Consider the following 16,881-nt stretch of genomic DNA (forward strand, 5'->3'; position numbering starts at 1 on the left):
TGTATCTGAAACAACACCACAGACTCTACCAAGAACCTTTTTTTAAATTTATTTTTATGTATTTATTCATGTCTGGAATCTCCCTAAAGCTGACATCACTGTTTCCTGGAAGTTAAGATGGTCTTTTTAAAGGACTGAGAAACAGTAAAAACCAAACTCTAAAAAGCAGCTTTTTTAGTTCTGATTTTAGACTTGCCTTTTATCTGCACAGAGAGTGTGGGTGCAGTAAGCTGTGTGTCCTCAGCGCTACACCCTCACAGCCAAGCTGTGTGTCCTCAGCATGCTAAACCCCCACACCCTGAGCTGTGTGTCCTCAGCACTACACCCTCACACCCCTGAGCTGTGTGTCCTCAGCGCTACACCCTCACACCCCTGAGCTGTGTGTCCTCAGCGCTACACCCTCACACCCCTGAGCTGTGTGTCGTCAGCGCTACACCCTCACACCCCTGAGCTGTGTGTCCTCAGTGCTACACCCCCACACCCTGAGCTGTGTGTCCTCAGCACTACACCCTCACACCCGAGCTGTGTGTCCTCAGCACCCCTGAGCTGTGTATCCTCAGCGCTACACCCTCACACCCCTGAGCTGTGTGTCCTCAGTGCTACACCTTCACACCCCTGAGCTGTGCAGTCCTCAGCGCTACACCGTCACACCCTGAGCTGTGTGTCCTCAGTGCTACACCCTCACACCCCTGAGCTGTGTGTCCTCAGCGCTACACCCTCACACCCCTGAGCTGTGTGTCCTCAGCGCTACACCCTCACATCCCTGAGCTGTGTGTCCTCAGCGCTACACCCTCACACCCCTGAGCTGTGTGTCCTCAGCGCTACACCCTCACACCCCTGAGCTGTGTGTCCTCAGCGCTACACCCTCACACCCCTGAGCTGTGTATCCTCAGCACGCTACACCCCCACACCCTGAGCTGTGTGTCCTCAGTGCTACACCCTCACACCCCTGAGCTGTGTGTCCTCAGCGCTACACCCTCACACCCCTGAGCTGTGTGTCCTCAGCGCTACACCCTCACACCCCTGAGCTGTGTGTCCTCAGTGCTACACCCTCACACCCCTGAGCTGTGCAGTCCTCAGCGCTACACCCTCACACCCCTGAGCTGTGTGTCCTCAGCGCTACACCCTCACATCCCTGAGCTGTGTGTCCTCAGCGCTACACCCTCACACCCCTGAGCTGTGTGTCCTCAGCGCTACACCCTCACACCCCTGAGCTGTGTGTCCTCAGCGCTACACCCTCACACCCTGAGCTGTGTGTCCTCAGCGCTACACCCTCACACCCCTGAGCTGTGTGTCCTCAGCGCTACACCCTCACATCCCTGAGCTGTGTGTCCTCAGCGCTACACCCTCACACCCCTGAGCTGTGTGTCCTCAGTGCTACACCCTCACACCCCTGAGCTGTGTGTCCTCAGCGCTACACCCTCACACCCCTGAGCTGTGCAGTCCTCAGCGCTACACCCTCACACCCCTGAGCTGTGTGTCGTCAGCGCTACACCCTCACACCCCTGAGCTGTGTGTCCTCAGCGCTACACCCTCACATCCCTGAGCTGTGTGTCCTCAGCGCTACACCCTCACACCCCTGAGCTGTGTGTCCTCAGCGCTACACCCTCACACCCCTGAGCTGTGTATCCTCAGCGCTACACCCTCACACCCCTGAGCTGTGCAGTCCTCAGTGCTACACCCTCACACCCCTGAGCTGTGTGTCCTCAGCGCTACACCCTCACACCCCTGAGCTGTGTGTCCTCAGCGCTACACCCTCACACCCTGAGCTGTGTGTCCTCAGCGCTACACCCTCACACCCCTGAGCTGTGTGTCCTCAGCGCTACACCCTCACACTCCTGAGTTTAGTGCCTGGCAGTCTTCAGTTCTATATTGCTTATATCTTTCATTGTGTCCGCATATGCACCAATACGTCATTTTCAGTGACAGAATAATCAGACATGTATTTCATTTTACAGAAAATTTATTAATATTTCATATTGCAGCATCATAGCAAAATAACAAGTTACATTATTAATGTACACATTCAGGATTTAACCACACTGATCTGTATCATTTGTTGGCTTTCTTTTTTTTATATATATCTTTCAACGCGTATGCCGCAGTGCATTGGAGAGTTTTCAACTTTTTTGGCACTAGGTTATCAGTTCTCTCAAAGCAGAAAGCTGTGCTAAAAATAAGTCAAAAGCAAATTAGACAAAGTTTTGACAATAAGGCTTTGGCAACGTTCCTCTTGTTTTTGCAACACCATTTCTCAATGCGCTATTTAGTTCATCAAATTTTAGACAAGCGAGCAGAGACGGAGAAGAGTTTCTTATCACAAGAATACCTGCTTGTGGAAACCTTTCTCTTCTCAGCTCAGAATGCATGTGCAGTGCCTGGGAGGAGCTGTGTTGTGTGTTTTGTATGCTTATACAGTATTGCACCTTGCCGTTGAATGTCTGATTGAGATTAAACTCAGCAGTGGTCTGGATCCTGTACGGATCCACTGTGCTTCACAACACACAGCACGCTACGGTCACCCACCGGGAACACGCTCCCACATTCACAGCTTCCCAAATCTGTCCATTTCTATCATGTTATTATCTGTCTTAGCACCACTCAGGTATTGTGGGCAAACTGTTCCGAATTCATCGTATTCACTTGACCTTAATTAGTGCAAATGTAATTTACAAGTTTAACATTCTAGAGACTTGCTGCCTTCGACCTGTCTGTGCAGATCTCCAGCTCCGCATGTATCTCACACTGGAGAAACCATGCCAGACAAATATACTAATAACACTGCTTAAATAGAAACATGGACAGATCCAGAGTAATAATAATAATAATAATAATAATAATAATAATAATAATAATAATGGTAATAATGAAGAAAATGTTGAATGTATGCCTAGTGAGTTAGAACTGCAAGCAAAATAAGTAATAATATTTACAGAGCTCAGCAAACTGAACAACTTCTCTTTCAAGTTATATTAAGAAGATAGAACTCTGCTGTGGTACCAGTTACTGCTGTTTCTTCATATAATTTCCCCTATAAAAAATGGATTACAGTAACTGTTCTTAACTGTATTATTTGCACATTTGGTTTAGCAAAGAATGGTTCTTGTTTCTTATGGATTAACAGCCTGTTTGACCGCGTGCATTTAAGAGGGGCTCTGTTCCTGCATTACAATCATTTTCATTGCCCTTCTGAAATGACTTCTGACCGGCCGATTGTGTGTGATTGTGTGTTCATTAGTCTCCGTTTGGGTTAAGGTTTCAAACAAGCCAGGGAATGATAACGAGCCAGGGAATGATAATGAGGATCTGCTGGGTAAGGGAGAGAAGGTTATGTTGGCCCTGGGTAGGGGGACTTGAACAAAAACATTTTCATAGGGAGTAAACCCACTTGTTGAAAGCGCCGGTCTGGAGGAGGTGACAGTCCTAATGAGTAACTCCACCACGCAGCGAGGGCTCTGCAGCCAGTGCTTAAAAGTGAGGGAGGGACGGAAGCTTTCTTCATTCAGCCTGGCTGTACCCGGGGAGGGGGGAGGAGGAGAAGAGGGAAGTGATAACGCTCTTCTTCTTCATCGCTCATTGGAAAAAGATGCCGGATTTGGAAATGTGACAGTACAGAGTCATGGCAAATGACATGCCCAGCACCTGGAGGACAAAGAACAGCAACACTGTCACACCATCACCCTTAGAAAACAAAACAGCAACACTGTCACACCATCACCCTTAGAAAACAAAACAGCAACACTGTCACACCATCACCCTTAGAAAACAAAACAGCAACACTGTCACACCATCACCCTTAGAAAACAAAACAGCAACACTGTCACACCATCACCCTTAGAAAACAAAACAGCAACACTGTGTCACACCATCACCCTTAGAAAACAAAACAGCAACACTGTCACACCATCACCCTTAGAAAACAAAACAGCAACACTGTGTCACACCATCACCCTTAGAAAACAAAACAGCAACACTGTCACACCATCACCCTTAGAAAAGATTCCCACAGTAAAAGCATAGAATAAAGTGAAATAAACCACAGTGAAAGCATGGTAAAGCACAGGGAAGCATTGTAAATCACAGAGAGATAAGGTAAAGCACGTTTAATAAAAACATGGCAAACAAAGAGGTACTATGTTATGGAAAAAGATGGCAGAAGTACAAAGATACAGTCAAAAATACTTTTATAGAAGGCTGACAATACTGCTTACCTTGTAGACAAGAAATATTGTTTGAGCTTTGAAAGGCAAAAAGTAAAGTGAGACTTAAAGTACCTGAATAATAGATATAACAATGATGCCGATTCCCACATTCAGATAGTTGTTCTCGAACCACTGCTTCAGCTTTTCATAGCAACCCTGGGGAAAATGCATGCATTACACATAGAGCAGCAGACCCTTCAGAGAACGGCAGTGGCGATGCTGGGATGCCGGCTTGCAGGGTGCAGTTTTGCTTTGAAGTACCTTTCCTTTTGAGATGCAGGACTACAAGTACCACAAAAGCATGTGCTGTCCCAAACTGTTCCGATGAACATGGAGCCCCATGGGCAGCCTAAGTGTTTCAGTATTCATTATTCAAACTCATGTTTAAGTATTATTTCAGAATTTCATTATTTTTTAATTTAACATTAATCCAGATTGTTGTGAAAATTAATTGAATTATGATTAAAAAAAAATAATAAATGTAAAGAGTAGATATTAATAAAGCATGGGGTCTGTGTAGAGAACAACAGGCAGTAACAGCACAATGCCAGTAGGTGGTGCACTTCCCCTTACCTCTTGCCAATATATCTTCCGATTTGCACAGTTTGACTCCTTGCAGCAGGCTAATGGGACTGTTCCATTCCAGTCATCTATTCCTTTAACTCCACAACACATAAACTAAAGAGAGGTTAAAAAAAGAATCAGTGGTTTGGTTATATAAAAAATAAAGATGATGAGAAAATAGCTCAACTGAAGATACAAAGTACTGCATTATTTTTGGAAGAAGCTGCCACCATAAGAACTTTTATGAATGAAATATGGGCAGGTAAGTAAGACTTGTATACAGAAGCAGTCTGAGCCAAGCTAAGAAGGGTCTGATCCATCTCACAAGGAAATAGCAAATGCATTGTACAGTCACAGCCCTCAGTTATCAGGCAAAGTGGGCAGTGTCACAGTGCTGCGCGGTTTGAGTTACAGTCAGCAGTAAGAGGACAGTGTTCTTCACTCACCTTATGCTGTATGATGTCCCAGTCCTCAGTGCCCTGTGTAGCATTGCTGTGTGTATACTTTTGCAGGCTGGCCTCAAACTCTTTCAAAAGAAAACCATCAATCTGTTCAACAAACAAAACATTTCATTTGCAAAAGAGAAAACAAAACCCTGGGCTTGCTCAACCCAAGCCTTGCTGCATGTATTGGACAGGATCAACAGGCTCACCTGATAGAACTTTCTAACAGATAAGGCAGTTCTAATGAACCAGCAGGTCATTTTTAAAGGGTCATTTAAAGCTTACCTTCTCTTCATTGATTAGGAGAATGACTGACATTGCAATCTCTACCATCATGAGGATAAGCAGGACGATGAAGAACTGAAACAATACCAGATATGCACACATTTAGTTTGTTTAATTTACTTTAGCACTGGCTCACAGCTGAAACCTCAAACCCTAAACACAGCCTGACCTGCTATATAGAGTACAGCATCTTGCATAGTCATTTATTTATAGCAGCTGCACAAGTGACAGGACCAGCAGGTCTGATCGCTGTGCAGCTGCACAAGTTACAGGACCAGCAGGTCTGATCGCTGTGCAGCTGCACAAGTTACAAGACCAGCAGGTCTGATCGCTGTGCAGCTGCACAATTGACAGGACCAGCAGGTCTGATCACTGTGCAGCTGCACAAGTGACAGGATCAGCAGGTCTGATCGCTGTGCAGCTGCACAAGTTACAAGACCAGCAGGTCTGATCGCTGTGCAGCTGCACAAGTGACAGGACCAGCAGGTCTGATCGCTGTGCAGCTGCACAAGTGACAGGACCAGCAGGTGCTGTATTACACTTTAGCTATGGTGCAGTTGCATGTACTCACAGTAATGAGAAGGCACTTGTTCTCCTTGAGGGACCCCAGGCAGCCCAGGAAGGACACCACCATGACGATGGTCCCCGTGATGATGAGAGTGTTGGCCACACTCAAGGAGGGCTGGTTGGGCAGCAAGGAGCCGTAATTGGAGGTCATCATGAGGTATATACCCAGTGCCAGGACGATACCCCCGCAGAGCTGAGACAAGCAGGAGAGAGATGGGCACAGCATGTCAGGGGGGCCCAAGAACTGGCTACAGCATGGGAGGGTATCATGCACAAACCAAGAGGCTTGGGCTAATCAACCTGAACCTTCCACTATGTGGAAAGAAAAAACTGTGGGGGCGGATTGGTGTTTAACTGGTTCAATTTAAAAAGACTAGGACTGGAAGGGACAACCTTGGCCACCAGTGGTATACAGTACACCAGCAAAGTCACTCATGGCTCCTTCAGTCCATCCACTGTCTTTATTTATTGAAATGAACAGTGCAGCCTTGTTCCAACTTGAATAATTGAAATAAAAAACAAATAAATCATGTATTTCATAATGTCTGGTGCTCTATTTATCAACAGACTGTTAAAACTGCTTAGAATTTTTAAGTGCACTTCCATCCATCTGCACACTCGCTTCACAATCACATGGCGTGCAATCAACACTTCCATCCATCTGCAAACACTCGCTTCACAATCACATGGCGTGCAATCAACACTTCCATCCATCTGCACACTTGCTTCACAATCACATGGCGTGCAATCAACACTTCCATCCATCTGCACACTCGCTTCACAATCACATGGCGTGCAATCAACACTTCCATCCATCTGCAAACACTTGCTTCACAATCACATGGCGTGCAATCAACACTTCCATCCATCTGCACACTCGCTTCACAATCACATGGCGTGCAATCAACACTTCCATCCATCTGCAAACACTCGCTTCACAATCACATGGCGTGCAATCAACACTTCCATCCATCTGCACACTCGCTTCACAATCACATGGCGTGCAATCAACACTTCCATCCATCTGCACACTCGCTTCACAATCACATGGCGTGCAATCAACACTTCCATCCATCTGCAAACACTCGCTTCACAATCACATGGCGTGCAATCAACACTTCCATCCATCTGCACACTCGCTTCACAATCACATGGCGTGCAATCAACACTTCCATCCATCTGCACACTCGCTTCACAATCACGTGGCGTGCAATCAACACTTCCATCCATCTGCACACACTTGCTTCACAATCACATGGCGTGCAATCAACACTTCCATCCATCTGCACACACTGACAGTTGACAGTCAAAGCCTACTTACCCAGAATATAAAATTGAAGGTTATCAGAGCATATTTCAGGAATTTTAAGCAATTTTGAGCCATTTTCTTTTCTGCAGATTCTTCACCCTAGAAAAAGGAAAGTCACATACAGTATGAGAAAGTGACCCCTATTCAAATGAACTATTCATTGAATAAGGCTTGGTATGTCAATCCCAAAACATGAGTTTATTCTTGTGCTTCAATGAACTCTTACCCGTTGACAGATACTTAAGAAACATTCTTAGTTGGTATTTGTTGCAAATGTATTTAAACTCTTAACAGAAGTGTGTTTAATAAATAAACAACAGCATGCTGTATCCTTTATGAAAGTTTCCCATAGTAAAAGCATAGCAAAGTGTAATAAAGCACAGCAAAGTGTAATAAAGCTCAGCGATAGCATGGTAAAGCATAGGTAAGCTTTGCATAGAGAGGTATAGTAAACCATATTAAAAATCATGGCAAACCCTGGTAAACTATGGTACATGCATAATACAACCATGGGAAAAAGCATGGGGAAAATACAAATTTATTAAAGGATAAAACTTCCTTAAGAGGCTGTATAAAGCAAATACATGACTTCCCGTAATGTACATGCATTGGTAACACTTTCCATTCAGAGTCTCTCATTACTGTGTATTTACATAGTAGTTACTGAGTACAGGTTCCCACATTTCTTTACCTGAGGCCCCTGTTCAGCTGCATTAGGTTGTTTAAACCTGTAACATTAGAAATAACCCTAATCTAAAATATATTAAATTAAATAAATTGGTAAAACTAAACAGACGTTTTTTTTATCAAACCTTTAAATTAGGCATCTTTGTATAATTGAACATTTTAGAAATGCAGTTATTTTTCTTGGTCGTCAAACACGGAAGAAGTGCACGTCTCTTATTATTCCAATTCATAAACACCTGAACAGGAATCACTTTTAGTGAAACCGGTACAATGTGAACAAAAGCATAACTTAAATCCTCATTTTTGAACACTGTGTAACTAAAACGTCCAGCCGTTACCTCTCACGAGGAACTGTTATGCACAAACAGACGCATGCGCACAACACAGAGGAAACGAGAGCCTGCTGATGTTACTTTTTCCGCCACTACTCTGTGCAACCAAACACAACCAAATACAACCAAATACAACCAAATACAACCAAACACAACCAAATACAACCAAATACAACCAAATACAACCAAACACAACCAAATACAACCAAACACAACCAAACACAACAAAATACAACCAAACACAACCAAATACAACCAAACACAACCAAATACAACCAAATACAACCAAATACAACCAAACACAACCAAATACAACCAAACACAACCAAACACAACCAAATACAACCAAACACAACCAAACACAACCAAATACAACCAAACACAACCAAACACAACCAAACACAACCAAATACAACCAAATACAACCAAACACAACCAAACACAACCAAACACAACCAAATACAACCAAACACAACCAAATACAACCAAACACAACCAAACACAACCAAACACAACCAAACACAACCAAACACAAACAAACACAACCAAACACAACCAAACACAACCAAATACAACCAAATACAACCAAACACAACCAAATACAACCAAACACAACCAAACACAACCAAACACAAACAAACACAAACAAACACAACCAAACACAACCAAATACAACCAAATACAACCAAACACAACCAAATACAACCAAACACAACCAAACACAACCAAACACAACCAAACACAACCAAATACAACCAAACACAACCAAATACAACCAAATACAACCAAACACAACCAAATACAACCAAACACAACCAAACACAACCAAATACAACCAAACACAACCAAACACAACCAAATACAACCAAACACAACCAAATACAACCAAACACAACCAAACACAACCAAATACAACCAAACACAACCAAACACAACCAAATACAACCAAACACAACCAAATACAACCAAATACAACCAAACACAACCAAATACAACCAAACACAACCAAACACAACCAAACACAACCAAACACAACCAAACACAACCAAATACAACCAAACACAACCAAATACAACCAAATACAACCAAACACAACCAAATACAACCAAACACAACCAAACACAACCAAATACAACCAAACACAACCAAACACAACCAAATACAACCAAACACAACCAAATACAACCAAACACAACCAAATACAACCAAACACAACCAAATACAACCAAATACAACCAAACACAACCAAACACAACCAAACACAACCAAATACAACCAAACACAACCAAACACAACCAAATACAACCAAATACAACCAAACACAACCAAATACAACGTGCAAAATCACATTCAGCTGGCTTGCAACACCCCACAAAAAAAATCAGAGGGCAGCTGCGCCACTTAACCAAAAGAAAACATATGAAAATAAATCCATCTGCAGCAAAAATTGAATCAGTCAAAAACGTTATTATTATTATTATTATTATTATTATTATTATTATTATTATTTTCCAACAAAACATATTCTAGCGTTATTTTAAGATGACTGTGAACGAGCCAGTAATCAATAAAATAGCAGCATATCCAAACATTTTAATAAATCAATTACCGGTAGGCATGTGTGACAGGATTTACGAGTTTGATTAATAACTTGATTTAGTTAATAGTGAACCATATATCAAAGTACTCAATATTTTAAATGTTTATAGCTAATTAGTAACAAAAATGTATTCATCATAGGCATTAATTGAATTCTTAAATGAATGTTATCAAGCACAAAAGTTAGTATGAAAATGTTTCTACAAAAGAGAAAAACCCATTCCAGCACCTCAAAGCTGAGCCCACGGTACAAATGCATTCAAACTCCTGTAGCTGCCTTTTTTTGTTCTTTATACTTTGCAAAACATATTCTTTGGTACCTAACCCTAACCCCTTTCTGATACAATTCTGTACTTACACATATCATGCAAAAAGATATACACATTTTTTACACTTATAACTTTAAAGTCTTCTTTCAAAGCTCTTTTCAATGTTTTATTTATGTATGATTATTATTTGTGATGTATTATTCTTCTCATCATTATACTCATTATTATTATATATTATGTTTGTGTGCAGACGGACAAAAGTCGTCCGACTTTACTATTTATTATTTGAGACCAGCGAAAAAGCCAGTTTCGTACACTGTGGTTGGCATGGATGGCGTTGAAGTAGCTCGTGGGAATGTGGCTGGAGCCTTAAAAAGGTAATCATTTAATGGGTAATTAAGGCTCCAGCCACAGTATAAAAGACCCACTCCAGGCTCAGAGAGTTTAAGAGAAGACCAGGAGCGAAGGCTACCAGCCAGCGAACAAGGTACTTGTTTTTGTAAAAGGAATATAGTTTGTGTTTGTTTTTGTTTGGCCAATATGCCCTTTGTTTTGTGTTTTGTTCATTTTTGTTATTTAATAAATATGCTGCTTTTGCAGTTTCAGCCCCGTATCCTTTGTGTTTGTGTTGCTTTCTGAACCTGACGTCACCACCAACACACACCACTCAAGCCATCCGTGACAGGGTTATTGCCCACATTGTCAAACAGGTAGCACAGCAATAAGGATCCATGATGTGGTACGGAACAGAAAAGCCACATTTCATTTTTTTTTATCGTATTTACAGAACAGATCTCAAACCCCAGGGCACTAGAGCAGACATTTTGAAAAGAGCTTTGAAACAGACATTAAAGTTATAAGTGTAAAAAGCTGTCATGATTAACAATGAAAAGAATGACAGGTACATTATTTAAACAGTTGTAGCAACACATGGGGATGTATAACACTATATTATTCAGAATCCCACTACTTACTCTAAGTATATTGTAACTATGCATAATAACATTGTAATTATGTGTAAGTACACATGTATTTACTAAATAAGTACTATGTAAATACACAGTAATTAGAGACCATGTAAAATGTTCCCCATGCATTTCACAAACCGCAGAGCAACATATTAAACACAGAATACTGTGACTTTGAGACAAGCTGTTTTAGATCTATTTATTTCTGAATATGACGTGAGTAACAAGTACCGGTAAGTCTTAGTTTAACACAACAGACGGCTGCAAAAAGCTACTTCCCCTCCTGGCTTCCTGTTTCATGTTTAGCAACAAGACACCAGAACACAGCTGCAGCATGTAAAGGCTCCACAGAATAGCCTGATACACCAAGTATACAACCAGACTGTAATCATACAAGGCACTGCAGCCACCCTGACAAACGTACAGGGCTGCTATCTGTTTACTGGCACGGTATTGCTTTATGAATACAAACCTATAGTTATAACGTAAACAAAGAACATGGCTTTTTTTATAAATGTGGGTTCACATACAGTGTCTAGAAACATGCGTACATTGGGTGGGGATGCGGTGGAGAGGGGGGCTTTGTCTTTTGAACTTCTTGGTCTTTCAAACTGTCACTGGGGCCCCCTCAGGGAGGCATGCGTCACACGGTACTCAGGGGGTTTTATCTTACAAGCAGGCCTGCAGTCAAACAAGTCTAGCAGTCAGACTGAACCACCATGCTCTCAAATCAAATGGTGCAAAACATGATATGGAACAGTTCCTTAATTCAAGAAGTGTGAGCTCATGTAAATACTTGTGTTTTGGTCAACAGCAAACTGCTGACTGCTGTTTTGCGGTTCAGTGGGGTTCGTTCCTCAGAGGTTTGCTCTCAAATCTATTAGACTGTTACCCCTCTGTTTACCATTCCCTGCTAAACAAGTCAGGTCCAACCAGTAGATTTAGTTCCTAAACTTCATTTTCTTTTTTTTTTAAAGGGGAATAAATTGACTTCATTGTGCCAAAGAATTTAAAGAACATTCTGTGCATAAAAAAACTGCAGCATGTAAATACCATATGTAAATGCGACGTGCAGAAGCATGCGGAGAGACAAAGTGAAACTGTGTGCTGACCGTGTGCTTGTGTGTAACTGTAACGCACTCCTGCCTTCCTCCTGGGAAGCCTTTGTAATCTAGCTGTTTGGAGCTCTTTTGGCTTTTCCAGCGAATACATTTTTTAAAATAAATAAAGCAGAAACCAGCAGCAAGCAGCATTGAAATGATATTCTTCATTGATTCATTTTCAAATAATGATCAGCATTTGCTTATGATTACAGATTGCATCTGACATTGTTAGTGCATCATTCATTACAGATGCACTTTCATTGTTGCTGACTGTGTTGTGCAGTGACTGGACAATAGATGAGATGGAGCAGGTGTGCAGTGTGTGAGTCAGCCTTTCACAGGAGGCTCAGGTGGTGTAATCAGGAGGAACACTCCAGGGAAAGGTGTCAGGGCCGGGGTTCAGGAGTATGGTAAAGTGGTAGAGAGCACCTTCTGGTTTGATAAACAGCAGGGATTGACTGATTGACAGTAAACTATTTTCAGGGGATCTGACAGAGACTACACCCCCATCACTTCCAATGCATAAGGCGAAACACAAACAAAACTGCTCAATTTGATTTTAAAATAGTTTTTTTTACTCCTGACGGTATAGCACTGTGTGTTCAGCTGGGTTTTTGTTGTTGCTGTTGTTGTTGTTCTGTCCTGCCTTTGTTTTTCAGAGACTGTATCTACTGTTGGTTTCAGAGCTTTTGATGTGGAAATAAACCTGTTCCATGAAGGAATATACGCAGGAAAAGTTTGAACCTGCCCCTTCGTCCCTGGTTCCCAGCACCGTACCACAGAAAAGCTGCCTGTTAACCTAATAAACAACTAAAGCAAGCTCATTTAGCTAAGAGGAGTAGCCCTCTCCTCTTAGCTACAGCAGCAGTCTTTAAAACAAGCACAGCTCTGACACTTGGGCAGTGGTTTTAGAAATCTAGCAATGCTGTGTAAAATAAAGCATGTTCTAGGTAAGCCACTGGCTTGAGTGTTTCTGCCATTGCACTGCTTGGTTTCCACACTGAACTGATTTCAGTACTGGAATGGTAATGCAAAGCAACGAGTCAAGAAAGTGAAAGAACCCAGAGCGGAGTTCTGCTTAAATGTGATCACTGTTTAAACCAAGCCTTCTCGTTTGAATACATCTCCACAAGCATCTCTTTATATTTGTACATGAAGGTCCCGCATTCGCGTTTGAACTACTGGGATGCTTCTAGCATAACTACAAAGACAAAAAAACAAAGTTATGGTATGAGAACCTGATTGTGTACTTCAGAACTCATATACAGAGTCTGACAAAAACTGTTACAATATTAGGATTTTATTAAATAGGGGTAATTACCCTTAAAACATTTCTCATCATTCCCAGCGGCTGTTTATTATCCCTTTACAGAAATACAATAAGAAATCAGTACAGCTTTTTAACAGGCTGACTTACAGCAAGTTAGATGGGAAACACATGGCTGCCACCATCGGCATAGGCAAGTATGGTAAGACACACAGAGGTACTGTATAGCATGATAACAATTTTGTAAACCATGTCAATTGTTATATTGGCAGATCAGTTTAATCTTAAAATCAGTCAAAAAAAATCCTATGTTCTTGCTCTTATTCCACAACTAAAACGTTGTCTTTTTAGTCACAGTCAGGACTGCGGTACATGTGCTCATGCTAAGTCTTTAACATGCGTAGTGGGACTGCTGTAACACGATGATATGGGGTAGCGGTACAGTAACTTTCTAAGTGTAACACAATGCAGGATTATTTAACCGAACAGTGAGACTCGACAGCATTTGAAAAAAGTTTTTACAGATGATCAAACACAGATGCTGTTAACATGTAGGACACCACAGGCTATGAACTGTATGGTGAAGCTTCCTGAGAGAATCTTCGAGCACCACACCCAAAGAATTTGTAATTGTTTTAAAGTCCTTACCTCTAGACCCATGTGTTTTCCTCTGTGCCTCTCACAGGTGTCACTTAAATAAAGACCCTACTGATAAGCAGCTCTGCTGTTCAGGTCCTCCTGGAAGCTGTCAATTCAGTATCCTCTGGGTTTGTGTGTGTGTGTGTGTGTGAGAGCGTGAAAGGAAGCTGGCTGCTTATGCTAACTGACTTATCTAGTTTTAGACAGTGCTGACAGTGATGCAGAGTGTGTGTGGGTGAGTGTGTTGGTATATCTGTGATGGGTGGGGTCTGCTCGGAGGGAGATTTTGCAAGAGGCATTGAAAGTTTTAGAGAAGTCTACAACTTCGCTGTTGTGTTTCGTCTAAAAGGTAAGCAGGGGCTTCAGAATGACAGCAGCATGCTGTGTGTACAACACAGTCCAGAGCAACTACATACAGGCAGGGCTTCTATGAACCGCAAATCTGTCTGCTGATCTTTCAGATGTGGTTCACTTCTCTGAGCTTCCAGGTGACTGGTATAACCACCTCCTGCTGCACGTAAGAACAGGAGCAAGCCTGTTTGACTCCCAGAGAGCGGCAAGAAGAGTGGCTTCAACGAGGGGCACAGCCTGTGTGCACACCACTGAACCCCTCCCAGGGATGCACCCATAGAAAGAGAGGGACACAGCCTGGGTGCACACCACTGAACCCCTCCCAGGGATGCACCCTTAGAAAGAGAGGGACACAGCCTGGGTGCACACCACTGAACCCCTCCCAGGGATGCACCCTTAGAAAGAGAGGGGCACAGCCTGTGTGCACACCACTGAAGTTTACTGTAGTTTCCCTGGTTTTCCATGTTTATTACTTTGATTTACCATACCTCGCTATTCTTTGCAATGCTTGCCTGTGCTCTGCCATGTTCTCACTGTGCTGCATTATACTTTGCTATGATTTTACTATGGTAAACTCTTATAAGGGTAGGCAAACTGGACAGGCAACAAGGTCTGTCGTCTGATGAAGCAGAATGTAGGGTTACCCAATGGGAAAATGTAATCAGTGGCCAGCCAGGAATAATGTTCTAGTATGAAACTGAAAGAAACGTAGTGAGTTTAATGACAAAACATTTTGACAACTTTTACAACATCTTCAAGTGTCAATGTGAACATAACAGTGGGAGCTTTAAGAACTGAGGACTGATCTGATTTACAGGGTTACTGGGGAAAAAATGATGATCAGACAGCTAACTTTTATCTAAACCTTTCCTTCTTTAACAGTTAAGATTATGCATGTTTCCAGAAGGAGAGGACATCACAGTTTACAATAACAATGCCACATCTTCCAAATAATACATTTTATAACTGAAACTAGTTATCTGGTAGTTTCATTGTATTTATTTGTATCACATTTTTTTGGCCATTTTACAACAACGTAGACCCGAGGCTCAAGGTAAAGCTGAAAGCAGTTTCAGTTGATGTGACCGGCAGGTGTGTTGTGATGCAGTCAGTGAGATGGGATCAGGGTGCTGGTATGGATTCTGAGCTCTGTCAGTGGGATGGGATCAGGGTGCTGGTATGGATTCTGAGCTCTGTCAGTGGGATGGGATCAGGGTGCTGGTATGGATTCTGAGCTCTGTCAGTGGGATGGGATCAGGGTGCTGGTATGGATTCTGAGCTCCGTCAGTGGGATGGGATCAGGGTGCTGGTATGGATTCTGAGCTCTGTCAGTGGGATGGGATCAGGGTGCTGGTAGGGATTCTGAGCACTGTCAGTGGGATGGGATCAGGGTGCTCGTATGGATTCTGAGCTCTGTCAGTGGGATGGGATCAGGGTGCTGGTATGGATTCTGAGCTCTGTCAGTGGGATGGGATCAGGGTGCTGGTAGGGATTCTGAGCTCTGTCAGTGGGATGGGATCAGGGTGCTGGTATGGATTCTGAGCTCTGTCAGTGGGATGGGATCAGGGTGCTGGTATGGATTCTGAGCTCTGTCAGTGAGATGGGATCAGGGTGCTGGTATGGATTCTGAGCTCTGTCAGTGGGATGGGATCAGGGTTTCTCAACCAGCCTGTCCTGTAATGGTGGTTTCCTTTATTTAACCTTGTGGTAAGCGGAGATATCAGAGGCGTGCACCCAGCGATGGGTGAGGTAAGGGTGCTGCTGCATTTCAAATACATTCGCAAACAGGAAATTAGCTCTTGGTTTCTCTTTTGTAAGGTCATGAGATTCACAGCAAAAGGGGAACAAGAGACTTCCTCGCCGTTTAATGAACTCTGAAGCAGAAACAGCTAAAGAATATAATTCAAGATCTACGAATCCTTCCCAGGTTATTTGCGTGACAGTTTTGTCACATACCTCTCCTCTCTTCAGATCTGTTACAGTCCTGAAAACTCTGAGATCACTCGAAAGTGAATTGCAAGCAGTAATGCGCTCCGTGCCGTGGCATTGACTGCACATTAAGTGCACTATTGTCAAATGAAATGAATAACTGATAAAAGAGAGACGGGTGGGGTACCTTAAACCTGTGCAACTGTGTGTGTCAAGTGGCAGCGCTCTGACCCCAATCAGAAGGATCCCAATGGAGGTTTAGATGTTTAACATTTGATACATGAATTTAATACTTAATGCTAGCATTTATTATTTGATGCTAAAATTCAATATGCGGTACTTGCTTAAATTTAACATTCAATGAATT

General features: G+C 42.7%; 1 protein-coding gene across 1 annotated transcript; it reads right to left on the reverse strand.

The window, feature by feature from the left end:
- Nucleotides 1-1,945: 1,945 nt before the first annotated feature.
- LOC117394838 (leukocyte surface antigen CD53-like) lies at nucleotides 1,946-14,456 on the reverse strand. Its single transcript, XM_059005027.1, has 8 exons — nucleotides 14,244-14,456; nucleotides 7,383-7,469; nucleotides 6,066-6,254; nucleotides 5,495-5,569; nucleotides 5,213-5,314; nucleotides 4,776-4,880; nucleotides 4,275-4,358; nucleotides 1,946-3,642 (listed from the first exon to the last, which is right to left on the reverse strand). Exons 1-8 carry the CDS (start codon nucleotides 14,253-14,255, stop codon nucleotides 3,574-3,576), a joined length of 723 nt encoding a protein of 240 aa, XP_058861010.1. The 5' UTR covers nucleotides 14,256-14,456; the 3' UTR covers nucleotides 1,946-3,573.
- Between the last annotated feature and the right edge of the window lie 2,425 nt (nucleotides 14,457-16,881).

This window comes from Acipenser ruthenus, chromosome 30, assembly GCF_902713425.1.
Source record: "Acipenser ruthenus chromosome 30, fAciRut3.2 maternal haplotype, whole genome shotgun sequence".
Classification (NCBI taxonomy): domain Eukaryota; kingdom Metazoa; phylum Chordata; class Actinopteri; order Acipenseriformes; family Acipenseridae; genus Acipenser; species Acipenser ruthenus.

Bases quoted from the DNA above. Each gene is read 5' to 3' on its own strand.
- LOC117394838 (XM_059005027.1), bottom strand. The intron at 6,255-7,382 runs GTAAGTAGGCTT...TGCTTGTCTCAG, and splicing joins CCTTCAATTTTATATTCTGG to CTCTGCGGGGGTATCGTCCT. The intron at 4,359-4,775 runs GTAAGGGGAAGT...CATTTTCCCCAG, and splicing joins GGAAGATATATTGGCAAGAG to GGTTGCTATGAAAAGCTGAA.